A 16,934-nucleotide genomic window follows, 5' to 3' on the forward strand; every position below is an offset into this window, starting at 1 on the left:
ATTTGGTTATGTCATGTATATACATTTTCTCGTACAAATCTTCATTGGAAGATATTTCACCAACATTCATCAGATGCTATTCTAAAATTAGTATGCATCAATGTCATTATGATTCTAAAGGAATCTTTTCATGAGACTGCATAAAATTTCTCACTATAACTTATCCTTTTCTTTGCATAAAGCCTTTTGACACAAGTCGCGCTTAGCAACTTTATATGTTCCCTCTGGAGTCACATTTAAATCTTGTAGACCCATTATAGTCTACTGTCTTGGCTCCATTAAGAACTTATTCTATATTCCAAAACAAGTTTTGGAACTTCTAAGTCTCATGACATCTTCCATGGCTTCTTATCACTTCGATGAATGAGACACCTCAATTTCAGTCATTCATTCAACGCCTCAACATATGATGAGACAATTGTAGTGCTTGAATCATAGGAGTGAACATACGGTCCCACTTCTCTTCAAGCCTTATTTCTTGACATACTTTACTCCCCCAGATTATCCCATCTATTGTAAAGATGGAATATCTCCAAGCTTTTATTTGGGTTTAATCTTTACAAGTCTCATAAGGTGCTATAAGCATCACCTTTTCTTTCAGTTGCTTTGAGACTCGACTATCTTTTTTTCCTATTTGGAGCTTAAAAACTCTAGGAACTTCACTTATTTTTGTAATTGGGGTATCAATGTTGTGACCGTTGTACTATCTTTTCGGTCATATTCTTCTTTAATAGACCATTCTTGCTTTAAAAATGCATTGCATTTAACTCTGCGGGGATATTCTCTCTAAACCTTAATCTTTCTCCCCCTCGAAATATGGCACAAACTTTGCTGCCATAATTTCGAAACTATTTTTTTAACACTTGTGAATGAGGAGCTTTTCATTACTTGAACTTTATTCATATGATCAAGTCATACAAAATAATAGGAGTACCATTTCCTCGTTCCTTTTCAAGAGCTCATTGGAGTTCTTCATATTGTTACACTTTCAAGAACTCGTCTAAGTTCTTCATATTGCTATACTTTTGCAAGTCATGCTTGCAATCTTGACTTTTGATTCATATACAACCATCTTTTGTCCTTTGACTATTTTCAAGTCACTATCCAATATGACACTATTGAAGTGCATGAGTATTGATGGGATAACTTAAAAGGCTCCCCTAGATTTCTTCTCTTTTCTGTGATAGTACACGAGTCATCACAAAAACTTTCCCTGCCATGCAGGATATGAATGGCACAAGTGCCAAAACATTTTCCGACATGCGGTATAAAACTTTAAATGCATTGGTAATACATGTTTAATTCAACGTTGGTCAAATTGAACATGCATCAGACTCATTTCAACCATTATCTTTACTGTTGTTGAAGGACGAATAAACTTTGGTCACAATGACTAAAATATGCATATATACTTTATTTTCTGATTAAATCTTCCTGTTGGTTCTAATTTAATCAGAAAATTTAACAAATCTCTATATTACAAAAACTTTAGTGAGAGAAAAACCAAAAACCTTTCCGAATAAGTTGCATCTATTTTCCATATCAACTAAAAGTCAGAATGGAACAAGCACTTTTCTCTTAACCTTAACTATACAGCTGAGTAACCTCAAAACTTTATCTGTAACGTTGCTCGGAATCAAGTTTTGTTTGTTAATTTCTCTCTACTTGGGAAGAATTGTATATCTTAATTTAACGTTGGTCAAAATTAAAATATACAACTTTCCTTTACTTTCAATTCTATATCACCATTGGGTAGAAATAGAATACATGACTAGAATAAAAATTATAATATTGCCATCATCAACTTTGGTCAGAAAATGACAACATCATAATAAACTTTAAATTTCGTTTCTTTTAAGAGCAAATTAATGCTCAACTCGACACTTACAATGGCAAAATGGTGCCAAAACAATCTTTTCTTTGACTTACAACAGCGGAAGCTTTTCTACACCTTCTACTTAAAGGCGGCATTGCGGCATTTTCCCACAGAAAAAACTCATCTGAGTTTATCTTTCTTTATTGCAGCGGAGACCTTTTCTTTCTTTCATAAGCTTTTCTTCGTCTTTCTCTATTCTCTGAAAAATTGATCACTTTATGCAAAAAAGTCAGAGTTATAACATTGAACTTAAAATCATAATAAAATTATAATATTGTTATCATCAACGTTGGTCAGAAAATAACAATACTATAATTAGCTTCAAACCAATATCTTTTTTCTCCTCTAAAATCAGCTCGTTTTTGCTCGCGGCCCGGCGCGCTTGCCTCCGCGCGGCCCAGCAGCTGCTTGGCCTGCTCGCGCGGCAGCTGCCGGCGGCCCAACTCGCGGCGCCCCCGGCCTGCCTCGATCTGAGCCGTCGATCTCGATCGGACGGCTCTCCGTTGATTTCGCCGGGTCAAAACCGGCGACGGCCGTCTCCCCGCAACCCTAGCTCGACCTTCTCTCCTTCCTTTCTCTGAGCCTCACGGTAGCCGCCGCCCATGGCGACCGGCCACCTTGGTCGTCGGCGTCGGTGAGGGACGCCGCCGCTGGATCCAGTCCAGCCGGCCCCCTTTTCCCCCGCGCCATTCCATCTCTTCCTTCTCTGCTTTACCATGGTGCGCACGGAGGCGGCAACGGAGGGGCGGCCCCCAGGAACGACCGGACAGGGGTGTGGCGGCGGCGCCACCGCAGGCCCACTCGCCGGTGCACGCATTCGCCCTCGCGCGAGTGCGCCGCCGTCGAGCGGCCTTGTTGCGGTGCCCAAGCCCGCGCGCCGAGCAGCGGCTCGAGTTCGCCTGTCCGCGCGACGGCGGTAGTGCGCCAGAGATCTGGCGCCTCTGGGTGATCTTTCCCGCGCCTTCACGGCCGGCAGTGAGACCCAGGTGAGCTCCGCCACCTCCCCGTTCTTTCTAGGGTTATCTTTTCATTTCTGTTTTTTTTCGATTTGCATCGAAAATCTATCTTTTCTTTTGATTTCTTTCGATTCATGACGAATTCTAACTTTCCCCGTCTCGATCTACCCACTAGATTGGCTCTTGATACCATTGTTAGAATCAACTTTAGATCGCGTAGTGGTAGATCGAGTTGGTGACGAACTTGACCAAGAGAAATACCTTGCTGTTTCCATGGTGCGGCCGTGTTCGTCGATGGAGGCTGCGCACAGGCAGGCAGACAGGCGATGTAGAAGTTGCAGTGCCGGTGTTGGTGGGGTTGACGCAGGGACGTCCGGCGACCCTCGGTGGCGTCTAGCGTCGGGGACGCCCTCGCGGTGGCGAGGACGGTGGCGTCAGTGGGCTTCCCGTCGCAGCAGCACCTCCCTCTGGATCGGATTAGGGTTTGGACGGTAGGAATAGTGACTGCGGGTGAACCTCATGACCCGAGCCTCTAATCTCCACCTCCACTTTATAGGGCTGCGCGACGGGGGCCCACCAGCCTCATCTTGGGTTGGGCGTCCCCGATCAGGACGCGAGTCAAGGTTGGCCCAGTCGTTGAACTGGCCCGGTGGAGATCAATACTAACAGATCTCGTTCATGGCCACTGTGGGTTGAGCTTTTGCGCTGTTCAGAATCTGTATGCGAGCTGTACGTGTCAAGACCTCATCGACGCACCAAAACATGCAACGTACAAGGCTACCTTGCTTGTAGCTTGCAAGCTCTTCTCTCTCTTTTTTTTCCCTCTCTCTGGAGTTTGCGATGGCAAGATACACTTGAAAAAGCTCCTTCTCTAGGCTTATTGAATGGCTTGGCACGTCAACTTTAATCCTAATTCGATCTCTAGGACTTTAGAAAGCTATTGGTTCATATAATGTATTACAATTTCTATAACAAAGCTAGGATGTAAAAAACAACTAGCTGTCGCAACTTGCAAAAGTTTTCCTGTACTTTTACCTGACCCTATACTCATCTTACACATGCTACGATCCTATGGCAATGCACTGTTGAAATCTCGAGTGAGAAATAAAAAATGGAGCAAAGAGAAGACAGCAGGACGCATCACCCTCCATATTTTAATTTACTTGTGAGGCCGTGACAATTTGTTCAGGCATGTGTGCTTTTGTCAGGAGCTGGTGCAATTGCCGTGGATTTACTAGTCCAAAAACTAATCGTGCTAGGTTTGTCACATTGTTGGCTTAGGCCATCCAAGGTTTTGTATTTGTCTCTCGCTCAGACAAGTTTTCTGCTGGAACTTGACTGTAGCTCACAGCCTGCTTACTCCATGTGGGAGTTGCAAGGGAGGGCCCTTTCATTCTTAAATTATTTGGAGCCTAAAGTGTTCGTTAAGGAGATGGAGGAGAGGAGCGAGAGAGCATGCATGCATGGACCATTTGCAACAATGTCTTTTCTGGTGACATGTTAGTGGATTTAGCTGAAGAACCTACAAGCATTAGGAGGAACAAGCATGCAAAAACAACAGCATCTTCTAGTTCAGGGATGAGTTGTCTGATTGCTATGCTATCTCAATCGCAAGTAAGCATGGCAAGATAGCCGAGAATTTGCTTAACAAATCTTCAGGTTTCGACCCTTTAATCTCAGGTTAGGCGATAAACAATCAAAGCTAATTACAAGGGACAAATCGATTGGAGGCTACTAGTTCATTATTCTAATGGCGTCGACAGAACTCGGAGAGGGTTTGGACGAATAGTGCGATATGATAATGCTGCAGATGCCTCCAAGCTCGGCAAGAAGAACATGTTGCAGCAGCGCGATAGTACCACCAGTATTAGCTCAGGAATCCAGTCACAAGTGACAGAAGAAATGCCTCTGGTGTTAATCTATCAGCAGGTGGAGCAGCAACTCCAAAATGTGCAGTCACAATACCACCACCAAGTACATGTGGTGCGGTTGTGATGGAAATGAACCACCTTGGGAGTAGGGACTAGAGCCATTACTAAGGGACAGAACTTTGATCAGACAAAGTCTGACCCTAAATTGGTTTGACTCCTGAAGAACAAAGCTACTGAACAATTTATGCGAGGAATCCAAATTCGGTATGTTTTTTTTATCAAGAGCCTCTGAATGCAAGTACAATGCAAAAAGACAGGACTGAACGTTGGCTGGTTTCAGTAGCAATTCAAATACAAAGAAATGATTCTGCATTTGGGCTAGTTTCAGTAGAGTTCGAGTGCAGGGGCTAGGTTTTACATTTTGGTCTGTGGAAAATTAAACGAGTAAATGACCTATAGAATCATCAACCGCCAATGGCAGGAACCATACAGAGCAGATATCCACATTTCGCGGCAATTATTCCCGGCGATGGATCACGGGAGATGCTCTGGGAGACAGCCATAGGTTGGCGTCGGCTAAAATAAGGTGTTGGGAAGCGGAGATGAATGTTCTCTTGGTTCCACTCACCAACTGAAATGGATAGTGACGATTCCCTCGGCGCCACGGCGTTTTGCTGGGCAGGGCTCACGAGAGCGCCGGAAGCAACAGCAATGAGAGAGCGATAAAGAAACGGAACGCCGCCGGACCTATCGTTTTCCTTGCATGGCCGTGAATGCTGTCCCCAGGCTACTTAGTTGACGATCCTTGCTAGTAGAACTGAGGACACAGTCACACAGCCATGCAATGCAATGCAATCGGCAGGGCCTGCCCGGCGGCAGGTCGTGGGCTTGTACGCCTTGGGGGGCTTGAGCGTGCGTCGGGGCAGCTTCATCTTCCGCCCGGCGACCTGCAGGCTGAAGATCTTGAACAGTTGCTCCACCTGAAAAATGATCACAGTTATCTGTCGCCGTTAGAATAGATTATGTGCACCATTTCGCAATAATTCTACAGGACACGTTGTGGCTAAAACCAAGCAGGCAAGCACTACTGAACTTTGGAAGATGCTGCTGATTCGGCCTTCCGCACGGCAGTCGACGCAGCCAGCCACGGCCGGGGATGTTGCCGGAGGCGAAATGTCCTTTGGACAGGAAGGCCGAAAGGAAAGTGGCGAAAAGGGCGACGGCCTAGGACCCAGCCCAGTAGGGGCCCATATCACGACCCAGTGTACATATATTTCCTTTTTTTCCCCCTCAATCCTTAGCACAAGGTCCATATCACCACCCATCATTTGCAATGCCTGGTTTTTTGCTTCCTTTTTTTATTTATTATTCTATAATCTGCAATTGACTTTTTGAAAAAAAATAATCTGCAATTGCTGCTCCGCATGACCACATCACGTATTTGCGGTCCGATGAACTTGTGCCGCCGAAGGAAGGGCTCACGGTGACGGCGGCGGCCCGAGAGTCTATTGGTGCTTGCCGGAAGCTTCGAGAGGAAGGCTTACGCATTCCCTAGCTACCGCCCCGACCCACGAACCCAAAACCCAATTTCGCTTCCCCAATCGATCGCCCAGGGTTTCCTGCGCCGCTCGTCAGATCCGCTTCCTCCTCGTCGTCGTCTCAGGTACGGTGGTGAATCCGTGCCGTGGGCAGCCATATAACTGGATTTGAATTCCAACTGGATTATTGTTCGACCTGCCTGGGTGAATCCGTGTTCATGGGCTCCGCTCTGGGTTCTCGGCTGCAGGTGCCTTCGTCTGACCCCATGGCAGCGGCGCTCGCGGTGACGGACGAGGTGGCGCTGCCGATCCGGGCGGTGGGGGATCTGGCGGCAGCCGCCGATGTCTCGCGGGAGGAGGTGGCCGTCATCACCCAGTGCGCGTCGCTTGGTGAGCCTCTCACCGTCTTGCCCCCCCCCCCCCCCCCCCCACCCCACCCCAATTTTGTTTATGTCATGACGGCTGGTAGTTCGTGTGTGGATGCAGGAACATCTTTCTTTTTTGCTTGCCTGCATGTTTCTGATAGCTAGCCTGCATGTTTTGCAATCAAATCGGAATAGGCGTTAGGAGCATTTGGACGTCTTGCCCCAACTTTATGTTGATAAAGATCCAAGTCCTTGTATGCTTGAAATAGCGAGCTTTGTGTGTGATTTGTTGCAAGGGGTGCATGCCCACAATCAAATTTGGATTACACATGCGGTTCTTAGGCTTTTCATATTTCAATTGGAATTGCTGTCAGTATTCTGGAAAGTGTAGGCAAGAGGTGCCGATTTTTTGGATATATGTAATGACTAGTTCTCAAGATAGTGCGGTGAGTAACTTAACAGATGTGGAAGCGCGGTGAGTTGATCCTAATTTTGGGGCCTCTAATGTTTATTCCACTGGTATCCTGCTCACCATTGCTTAGTATGGAAGCTTGTGCTTATGCAACAAAAAAATAATGAATTAGCTCCCTACTTTGCAATAATTTTGAATCCATGGACATCCCTCAGAAACTTGTTCAGTGAAGCTTTCTTCGTAGGTTCTGGCTTGATGGTTCAAGGGTTGTCTATTGATCCATCACACAATGGAAATAGGAGGTAAAATGAAGAAGAGGCTTATATATGTAGACCAGCCACAGAAGAAAGTTAGGACAATTGCAAGTGAAAATGAATTGTTTTTAGCCATGGACTCTGCATCCGAGTTCATAACAACAATGAGCTTTATGGCTATGAATTTGAGCTGGTGTCTTTTTGTATGCACGATCTGGGCTAGTACTTGCAATTTCGGGAACCCGTATTATATGCTTTTTGAATATTCGAATTTTTTTCATTTTTGTAATGCTTGGGTATGTCATATCTTTGTTGAATAATCATAAACCTGCTATCTAAGTAATATGTTTACTTGGAACAGGTGGGAAGTTGCCTTTTGAAGATGGATCAGTTGGTGCTGTTCTTGCTGTCATTAAAAATGTGGAAAGCTTGAGGGAACAGTTGGTTGCTGAGATTAACCGGGTGCTGAAAGCTGGTGGAAGAGTACTGGTGCAGAGCTCTGCACCTTCCTCCAGTCAGAAGGTAACTTAATTGAATACATCTTACTGACAGCCTTTCTCTTGTGCTGTATATAGAGAGTTTCCTAATTTTATGAATGTCTCTTGTCAGCCTAACACTGATATTGAGCGCAAACTACTGATGGGGGGATTTGTTGAAGTGCAAGCATCTGCTTCAAGCTCTCAGGATACTGTGCAGTCTGTTACTGTAAGTGGTCTAAATTCTTGTATTGTTGTTGCCTGTTAATGTTGTTGTGTAGGCTTTAATTTTGATGCTAACTTTAACCACTTATATAGGTTAAGGCAAAGAAGGCCAGCTGGAGCGTGGGTTCTTCTTTCCCCCTTAAGAAAGCAACAAAGGCCCTTCCTAAGATTCAAATTGATGATGACTCAGAACTTATCGATGAAGACAGCCTCTTGACTGAGGAAGACCTGAAGAAACCACAACTTCCAGTTGGTACAGTCATAAACCCTTCAACCTATTTTGATATCTGTAAAGATATTCAATTCAAGTTTAGGTCCTAAAACTTTCTCTTGGGTTTCACCAGTTGGGGATTGTGAAGTGGGGGCAACAAGGAAGGCGTGCAAGAACTGTACTTGTGGCAGGGCTGAGGCTGAGGCAAAAGTAGAGAAGCTAGAGCTCACTGCCGAGCAGATTAACAATCCTCAGTCAGCTTGTGGCAGTGTAAGTATTGCTTCCAGAATTACAGTGCCATTAGTTGTTTCTTGTGGAGAATCCATCGCATGCAGCAATGATCACCCGGATTACTGACATTGCCTCTGGTGATCTCTGTGAACGATTCTTGCAGTGTGGGTTGGGTGATGCCTTTCGATGCGGCACCTGTCCGTACAGAGGTCTCCCTCCTTTCAAGCCTGGAGAGAAGGTAACGATTTGTATTTCCTTCCCTAAATTGCAGATTATCAAGGAGATCAAAGATTTCAATCGTAGTCTGTATGCTGATTTGTAATGCCAGATGCTCACTAGTGCTTTCTCCAATTGTGGCAGGTTTCCTTGTCTGGCAACTTCCTTGCTGCAGACATATGATGGCACATGGGCAAGAGCAGGATATAGGAATTACCTTGGTCATTTTGTTCTTTGATCTGGACGTTAAGTTAACTCCGCCTATGCTGACTGGAAGACTCTCTCTCCTGAGTCGTCTCAACATTGCCGGTCCCAAGCCCGGGTAAAGGAGGAGAGTTGCGTTAGGTTTTGGCAAACCAGCATAAAAAATGCCACTCTAATGGATATGAAACCTACAAGAAACTCGTTGGGGCGTAACCCTCATAGCGACGCGCTACATCGGAACCCGGGTGTGGTGATAAATGGGCAAGGGCCGGGTCGCCATCCCGCCAAGGGCGCGTCGTATCATGACCTGGGTACGATGATAAGTGAGCAAGGGTTGGGTCGTCACCTGAATGGCGCGCTACATCTACGCCCGGGTGTAGTGAAAAATGAGCAAGGGTCTTCGCACTTCCCTCGACGGGTGCGAAGGGTAAGGAAGCTAGCCGAGCCAACTAGGTTTCGTATAGGTAGCTGGAACGTAGGGTCCCTAACGGGTAAGTTGCGAGAGCTAGTTGATGTAGCAATTAGGAGGCGTGTAAATATTCTATGCGTTCAAGAGACTAAATGGAAGGGCCAGAAGGCGAAGGAGGTTGAGGATACTGGCTTCAAGCTTTGGTACACGGGAGCAACTCCGGGTAGGAATGGTGTAGGCATCTTGATTGATAGGAGCCTTAAGGATGGAGTCGTAGAGGTTAGAAGGCAAGGCGACCGGATTATCCTAATCCGGTTGGTAGTTGGAGTTTCGGTTTTGAATGTGATCAGTGCATATGCCCCTCAGGTAGGCCTTAGTGAGAGCACCAAGATGCAGTTCTGGGAAGATCTAGATAGCATGGTTAGTACCGTGCCTACCAGCGAGAAACTCTTCATAGGAGGAGATCTCAACAGTCATGTGGGTGCGACTAATGTAGGGTTCGAGCGAGTGCACGGGGGTTTTGGGTATGGTAGCAGGAGTCAAGAGGGGGAGGATGTGTTGAACTTCGCGTTAGCCTACGACTTGTTGATAGCGAATACCGTGTTTAAGAAGAGGGAATCCCATCTTGTGACGTTTCGTAGTGGACAACACTCGAGCCAGATCGACTTTATCCTTACTAGGAGGGAGGATAGACGTGATTGCTTAGATTGTAAGGTGATACCTGGGGAGTGTGTTGTCCCTCAACACAAGCTTGTGGTGGCGGACTTTCGTCTTCGGGTACGTGTCCACCGGGACAAATGTACCAAGATTGCGAGAACAAAGTGGTGGAAGCTTAGAGGAGAAGCGGCACAAGCGTTTAAGGAAAGGATGCTAGGTGAGGGGCCTTGGGAAGAAGGAGAAGACGCAGATGACATGTGGCTAAAGATGGCAACATGTGTTCGGAAGGTGGCCTCAGAGGTGTTTGGCGTGAGTAAGGGAGGCAAACAGGAGGGGAAAGACACCTGGTGGTGGAACGACGAGGTGCAAAGGGCTATTAAGGAGAAGGAGTGTTTCAAGCGTGTCCATCTTGACAAGAGTGCAGCCAACATCGAGGGCTATAAATTAGCGAAGAGGGTTGCAAAGCGAGCTGTGAGTGTAGCAAAAAGTAAGGCGTATGATGACCTGTATCAGCGGCTAGGCACGAAAGAAGGGGAAAAGGACATTTATAGGATGGCTAGGATCCGCGAGCGGAAGACAAGGGACATCAACCAAATCAAATGCATTAAGGATGGGACAGATCGACTGCTAGTGAAGGATGATGAGATCATGGATAGATGGAGAGAGTACTTCGACAAGTTGTTTAATGGGGAGAGTGAGAGCCCTACCCTTGAGTTAGATGACTCTTTTGACGATACCAACAGACGTTTTGTGAGGAGAATTCAGGAGGTAGAGATCGGGGAGGCTTTGAAGAGGATGAAGAGAGGTAAAGCGTTGGGTCCTGATGGTATTCCCATTGAGGTGTGGAGATGCCTAGGAGATAGAGCAATAGTTTGGTTAACTAAGCTTTTTAATCTCATTTTTCGGTCAAACAAGATGCCGGAAGAATGGAGGAGAAGTATATTAGTACCTATCTTCAAAAACAAGGGCGATGTTCAAAGTTGTACTAACTACCGTGGGATTAAGCTGATGAGCCATACGATGAAGCTTTGGGAGAGGGTCATCGAGCATCGCCTAAGAAGAGGGACAAGTGTGACCCAAAACCAATTTGGGTTCATGCCTGGAAGGTCAACCATGGAGGCGATTTTCTTAATACGACAATTGATGGAGAGATATAGGGAGCAGAAGAAGGACTTGCACATGGTCTTCATTGACCTTGAGAAGGCATATGACAAAGTACCGAGAAATGTCATGTGGTGGGCTTTGGAGAAGCACAAAGTCCCAACCAAGTACATTACCCTCATTAAGGATATGTACAAAGATGCGACGACGTTTGTCCGGACATGTGATGGCAACACCACTGACTTTCCTATTAACATAGGCCTACACCAGGGGTCCGCATTGAGCCCTTATTTATTTGCTTTAGTGATGGATGAGATCACAAGGGATATACAAGGTGAGATCCCTTGGTGTATGCTCTTTGCTGATGATGTGGTGCTAGTTGACGAGAGTAGGGCAGGGGTTAATAGGAAATTAGAGCTGTGGAGACTGCACGTTAGAGTCGAAAGGGTTCAGACTTAGTAGGACCAAGACCGAGTACATGATGTGCGATTTCAGCGCGACTAGGCATGAGGGGGGAGACGTTAGTCTAGATGGGCAAGTGGTGGTCCAGAAGGATACGTTTCGGTATTTAGGATCGGTGTTACAAAAGGATGGCGACATTGATGAAGATGTTAGGCATAGAATTTCAGCTGGCTGGTTGAAATGGCGGCAAGCTTCTGGCATCCTTTGTGACAAGAGGGTGCCACAAAAGCTAAAAGGCAAATTCTATAGGACAGCAATTCGTCCGGCGATATTATACGGTGCTGAATGTTGGCCTACAAAAAGACGACATGTGCAGCAACTGAGTGTAGCAGAGATGCGGATGTTGCGGTGGTTTTGCGGGCACACAAGGAGGGATAGAGTCCGGAACGAAGTTATTCGGGATAGTGTCGGGGTGGCACCAATTGAGGAGAAACTTACTCAGCATCGGCTGAGATGGTTTGGACATGTCCAACGAAGGCCTCCTGAGGCGCCGGTGCGTAATGGGATCCTTGAGCTAGTCGATAATGTAAAGAGGGGTAGAGGTAGACCTAAACTGACGTGGGATGAGTCGGTTAAGAGAGACCTTAAGGATTGGAACATCTCTAAAGAGATAGCTTTGGATAGGAGCGCTTGGAGACTAGCTATCAATGTGCCTGAACCTTGAACTTATTTCTTTCGGGTTTCATCTCTAGCCTACCCCAACTTGCTTGGGAAAAAAGGCTATGTTGTTGTTGTTGTTGATCTGGACATTAAGTTGATGGTTAAGTAGTGATGCTCACAGGAAGAACAATCGAAATGAAGTAGCCCTATTAGCCCTGTATGTGTGCGTGGGACTGGAGTTCGATCTCTTTGTATCCACACGTGTGCTGATTGTTTGATATGAAACCATTGGCGGCATATCTATATCTATCAATCAATCAATTTTATCTAAAGTTGTTCAAGTGTATGTGGTATTTCAGATTTTGTAATAAGTAGCGATATGGTGACCTGTGTCCGGGGATGGGGCTCCTCTGTCCCAGGCACATTCTTGGTGAATTCTCGGTGATGCCTTTACATTCCGGGGATGGAGACCGCAGCGACGCGTTCGATTTCGATCCAGATTCGCACAAATTCCCGTCCACTTCGACGGCGTGTTGCCCCTTTCTCTTCTTTTGCTAGAGGCAGCGTCTTTCCTCGCCGAGTCCTTTGTCCTTCCTTCCTTGGGAAGGAGAAAGAACTCGCCTCGCGTGTCGCGCGTCCCCCCGAAATATCCACCGAAGAACATCTTCTTCTCCGCCTGGACTCCAAGCTGCAGCCCCGCCCTGCCAAGTCCCCAACCGCCGCCCGCGCCGATCCGGCGACCCCCTGCTCTCTAACCCCACGCTCCGTCGATCTGCGCGGCCGCGGAGATGGCGGAGCAGGAGCAGCGGCCGCTGCTCGAGGTTCGTCGCTGCATACCTCCTATTTTATCCAAGCATGCGGGTTCTACAATTTGCGGCTCTACGCCCGTCGCTTGGCTCCGCTTCGACCACCTGTCACCACTCCTTGATGTGGTTTATATACCTTTAATTCACGAGTCTCCTATGTGTTAAGAATATGGAATTTAACATGACAGCCATCATAACTCTAGTGCTATGGAGTTTGGCTTGGTGTGTAGGTTGATTGGTTAGGATGCTTGTCCACAGCAGAAGAAGGCTCCATCCACATCACGGTGTCGATTAGGCTCAAGTTTGCTCCGGGTTATAACCAAGGTCCTTTTAGGGACTAGTTTCTCAGTTCAGACTTCAGGCTAGACAAAATGGATACAACTATGGCAAGTGATAGTTGACCAGCTAGTTGTGAATTGCAAAATATGCAGGCACGTAGTTTGTCATTAGAGGAATCATACAGTTGGCTACATCGCTTCAGTGAAGTAACTGCAACTAGAGTGTGAAGTTACTGAAGATTACTTTGGCATTGAACCTCTGTTCTGATAAATGGGGGCACTATCCCGAATTCCTATTCTATAATACAGGGCGTGGGTCCTCAATTTTGTGCTGAGTGTACTAAATACGATATTCTGTTTTGGTGCATCAGCCCCTTCCACAGCACGGTGCTAATTGCCAGTCTCCTTTTATTCAGGTGGAGCAATGTGTCACATCTATACCAGAAGATCATGAAGCCACATGTTGGGGCTGTGGGCTCCGGCTTGTTTTTGCAAGTTATTCACCTGTCTATAGGTGTGGCTGGTGCGGAGCAATTACACAAAGCAACCAGACTGCAAGAAAACCTGATAGTGTATGCTTTTCCCACTGGAGACGTTTACGGGACCGGTTCTTTGTGACTGTGCTCATCCTCTTCATGCTCTTTGTTATATGTAGGTTCCCTTTCTCTTGCTATCAGAATATGTTATAGCATGCCACAGTTATTTGTTTACTCATGCAGTTTTTGCGACTAGTATTTTAAACACTAATGCTACTTTGTATTCGTGAGTTGTTGTTTAGTTACCCTGTTTTCTCTTTTCACAGGTGGTGGGGTCTGGGCGGTGTATCCAATTGTTTTCTCAGTCAGCAAATTTTGTGGTATTTTTCACTGCATGGTAACAGCTATCTTGGCTTTATGCACCATCACAAGTTATTGTTTGGCCTCTTTTAAATCTGCTGGTGCACCAACAAGCATACGATGGGGCAGCTATCCCATGGTTGGGAAAAGTGATCTTGACAACTACACGTTTTGTACATACTGCAATAAACCAAAGCCCCCGAGAACACATCACTGCCGATCTTGTAAAATGTGTGTGGTGGACATGGATCATCATTGCCCATTTGTAAGTATGATGACCGCTAACCCCTTGATATATATATGCATTATCTTGTATTTTATTTTTTTGATTATTAGGTTTAAATTGTTTCTTCTTCTTCTTGTGTTCAGATTGGCAACTGTGTGGGAGCATCGAATCATCAAGTTTTTGTCATTTTTCTGATATCTGTGGTTATAAGTTGTGCTTATGCTGCTTCAATGACTATATATGCGAGTTATAAGACATGGCCCTCTGTCGATTTCTCAAATCTAGAATCATCTCGTCATTCAATGAGTACTATGAAAATGTTGTTGGAGATCATTACCACCATTGCGGGATCTGCATTCTTCTTGTCTGCAAGGGGTCTAGTTTTGGTATACCTAGCATTCGCTAGTCTATCAGTCAATGCTGGTATAGGTGTCCTGCTATGCCAGCAGCTTAGCTATATCTATGAAGGAAATACATATCTCAACCATTTAAGTTCACCAAATGCCATGCATGGAGAGAGAGGGTTGCAGAACATTGTTAGATTTTTTGGGTGCCCCTACCCAATTTCCAGAGTTCTGTTGCGATACTCAAACACTGTCAAGTTGCAGGATAATTCAGGCTCCAAACTTCTTTAGAGGTATAGATCATATTTATGTCCCTTGCTCAGTGTTTTTATCATGTACTTGTAAGATTAGACGGGGATAATGTTAAGAATTATATTTGCTGCCTGATTCCTCCCCGCACGATTAAATCCCTGATTTTTTTTACCCCACATGCATCTACTTAGTCGTTGAGCTAACAAATAGTTACATTTATATGTAGGTTTTGGTGCTTTACTCTTATGTCCCAGCATTATGACTTGTATGGAAATATTTGTATACATATAGAATTGTGAATCTCTGTTGACCACCGTAGATTAGTTTGTAGTATATTGAAGTTGTTCAGGAATGCAATACTCATGATAATCCATGTTCTGGAGAAAGCATTAGTTCTTCAGTGGATATTTCTCACATTGATCATCCTGCGTATTCATTGCCCTGCCCTTATAATCATAAGGTGCTGATGGTCTTGCATGTCTGAAATTCTGCGCATCGTCTCTTTCTTTTTTCATCACTATCTTCAAGCATGGATCACGCTTGGTTGCTCTAGAAGAAATGGACATCAGGATTGAGTGATGCTAGGAGTTTGAAATTTTTTTGCTTGGACCACGTCCTTCTGATGTTGATACAGTTGACATGTATAGGACAACAACCCGACAGTTGTTTCTGTAACATTCACTGAACAAGCCATCGTAAATTGGTCAATTAAGCATCGATGTGTGTGGTTCTGCCATTCTTTATTGATGGTATACAAATTCAACTGGGATCCGGGCCTGGTCGCCCAACAGAAAGTGGCTGGCATGTTCATTCAGTTTACTCTTGCAAACGTTTGACTGCATCTTTTTTTGGTTCCAGTGGGGCTGCATGAAATCAGCAGCGAAATTTCGGAGCCTGGATGTTGAATGGTCGCCTATCCAAGCTGCATTGATGCCATCAGCTCACTAAATTATTGTGACATCAAAATTGTTTTTTCCCCATCTGTTTATTACCAGGCTTGCAGTCTGCGGCTGCTATTGCTGTCGTTTCAGCTCCTCCACATGCCTGCTTTCCTTGGATCGATGGCAAGCGATCCGTTGCGGTCCTCGCTCGCGTCGCGTGTCCCCGGATCGGAACCCCCCATTCCGGCCTGATGAGGAGAAGGAACACACATGACAGATCGACCATCTCGGTGCCCCATGAGATAGCTAGCTAGCTAATCCGCTCTGTTCCTGCAGCCACATGGCATGTGCTGCTGGCTAGTTACGCCCTCATCTGCCTCCGTGCAACTTGCAGGCAGACACACATGATGACAAGCCTGATGATCATATCATACTATCCTAGCAGCTGCAGCTCGATTGATTGAGGAGCGAGGGGGCACGCTTGATTCCGTACACACCTCCTAGTTTAACCCATACTGCGTGCAATGTAGATGCAGTTTTGCTTTGGTTGGTCAGTATACGATCGATGCACAGCACATGTAGATAGATGTGCTAGCAGCTGCGCATAATAACCAGTACTAGAAAAATTAGTAACTCGACGACGGCCCGTCAGCGTTTGCCAAGTCAACAGGTAAATGGCAAAACAAAAGGCCGGGTGGGCGTGGTGGACGAACAGACAAGAGGAGGGAGGGAGAGGAGCAGCCCAACAGGCAAGGCTGGCCGGCCGGCCGGACCTCGGCGGGCACGTTGCCATACATGTGCTCGCCGGCAGCACCGTGGCAGGGCGCAAATTATATATACTGCATGCCACTCTAACTCTACTATATATACATGTAGGAGTAGGTAAAACTACGTACTGCTTGTACCTTTTGCGTGACGACAAATCTATCCATGTCCTTTTCCACAAGCTCCGGCTTCGATGGTTGGTTAAATTTAAGATAAATTTGACCTAGCGAGACATATATAATTGTAAACTCAAACTTCATCAAGTTCTGGCACTCTTCAGTCTGATCTTCAGTTGATTGATCGTCATTTACCTGCCTTAGTTTTTGGTTCAGTGGCCGGCCTTTGTTTTTTGCTTTGGCGGGTGCGCCTCGATTACGCCTAAACTTGCACCCGGTTATGTTTTTCTCCTATGGATTAAAACGGGGAAATCCTCTTCTCTAAAAAAAATATATAATCGTAAACGGAGGGAGTAATTCGATCTG

At 45.8% G+C, this 16,934-nt stretch overlaps 2 protein-coding genes across 4 annotated transcripts; both read left to right on the forward strand.

Annotated features, from left to right (window-relative positions):
- The first annotated feature begins 6,103 nt into the window (after nucleotides 1-6,103).
- Nucleotides 6,104-12,410, forward strand: LOC120642096 (anamorsin homolog). The gene is made up of 9 exons (XM_039918500.1): nucleotides 6,104-6,366; nucleotides 6,490-6,631; nucleotides 7,634-7,794; nucleotides 7,882-7,977; nucleotides 8,067-8,226; nucleotides 8,318-8,454; nucleotides 8,579-8,653; nucleotides 8,776-8,882; nucleotides 12,219-12,410. Exons 2-8 carry the CDS (start codon nucleotides 6,508-6,510, stop codon nucleotides 8,812-8,814), a joined length of 792 nt encoding a protein of 263 aa, XP_039774434.1. The 5' UTR covers nucleotides 6,104-6,366; nucleotides 6,490-6,507; the 3' UTR covers nucleotides 8,815-8,882; nucleotides 12,219-12,410.
- A 136-nt stretch (nucleotides 12,411-12,546) lies between these two features.
- Nucleotides 12,547-15,830, forward strand: LOC120642095 (protein S-acyltransferase 11-like). 3 transcript variants are annotated; one of them, XM_039918496.1, is made up of 5 exons: nucleotides 12,547-12,885; nucleotides 13,565-13,799; nucleotides 13,951-14,249; nucleotides 14,354-14,847; nucleotides 15,033-15,542. In XM_039918496.1, exons 1-4 carry the CDS (start codon nucleotides 12,853-12,855, stop codon nucleotides 14,843-14,845), a joined length of 1,059 nt encoding a protein of 352 aa, XP_039774430.1. In that variant the 5' UTR covers nucleotides 12,547-12,852; the 3' UTR covers nucleotides 14,846-14,847; nucleotides 15,033-15,542. The 3 variants fall into 3 exon arrangements, with proteins under 3 accessions (XP_039774430.1, XP_039774432.1, XP_039774431.1); XM_039918498.1 differs by lacking the exon at nucleotides 15,033-15,542 and adding an exon at nucleotides 15,665-15,830 and having other exon boundaries at nucleotides 12,635-12,885; XM_039918497.1 differs by having other exon boundaries at nucleotides 12,635-12,885; nucleotides 15,335-15,542.
- Nucleotides 15,831-16,934: the final 1,104 nt, after the last annotated feature.

This window comes from Panicum virgatum, chromosome 7K (genome assembly GCF_016808335.1).
Source record: "Panicum virgatum strain AP13 chromosome 7K, P.virgatum_v5, whole genome shotgun sequence".
NCBI classification, from domain to species: domain Eukaryota; kingdom Viridiplantae; phylum Streptophyta; class Magnoliopsida; order Poales; family Poaceae; genus Panicum; species Panicum virgatum.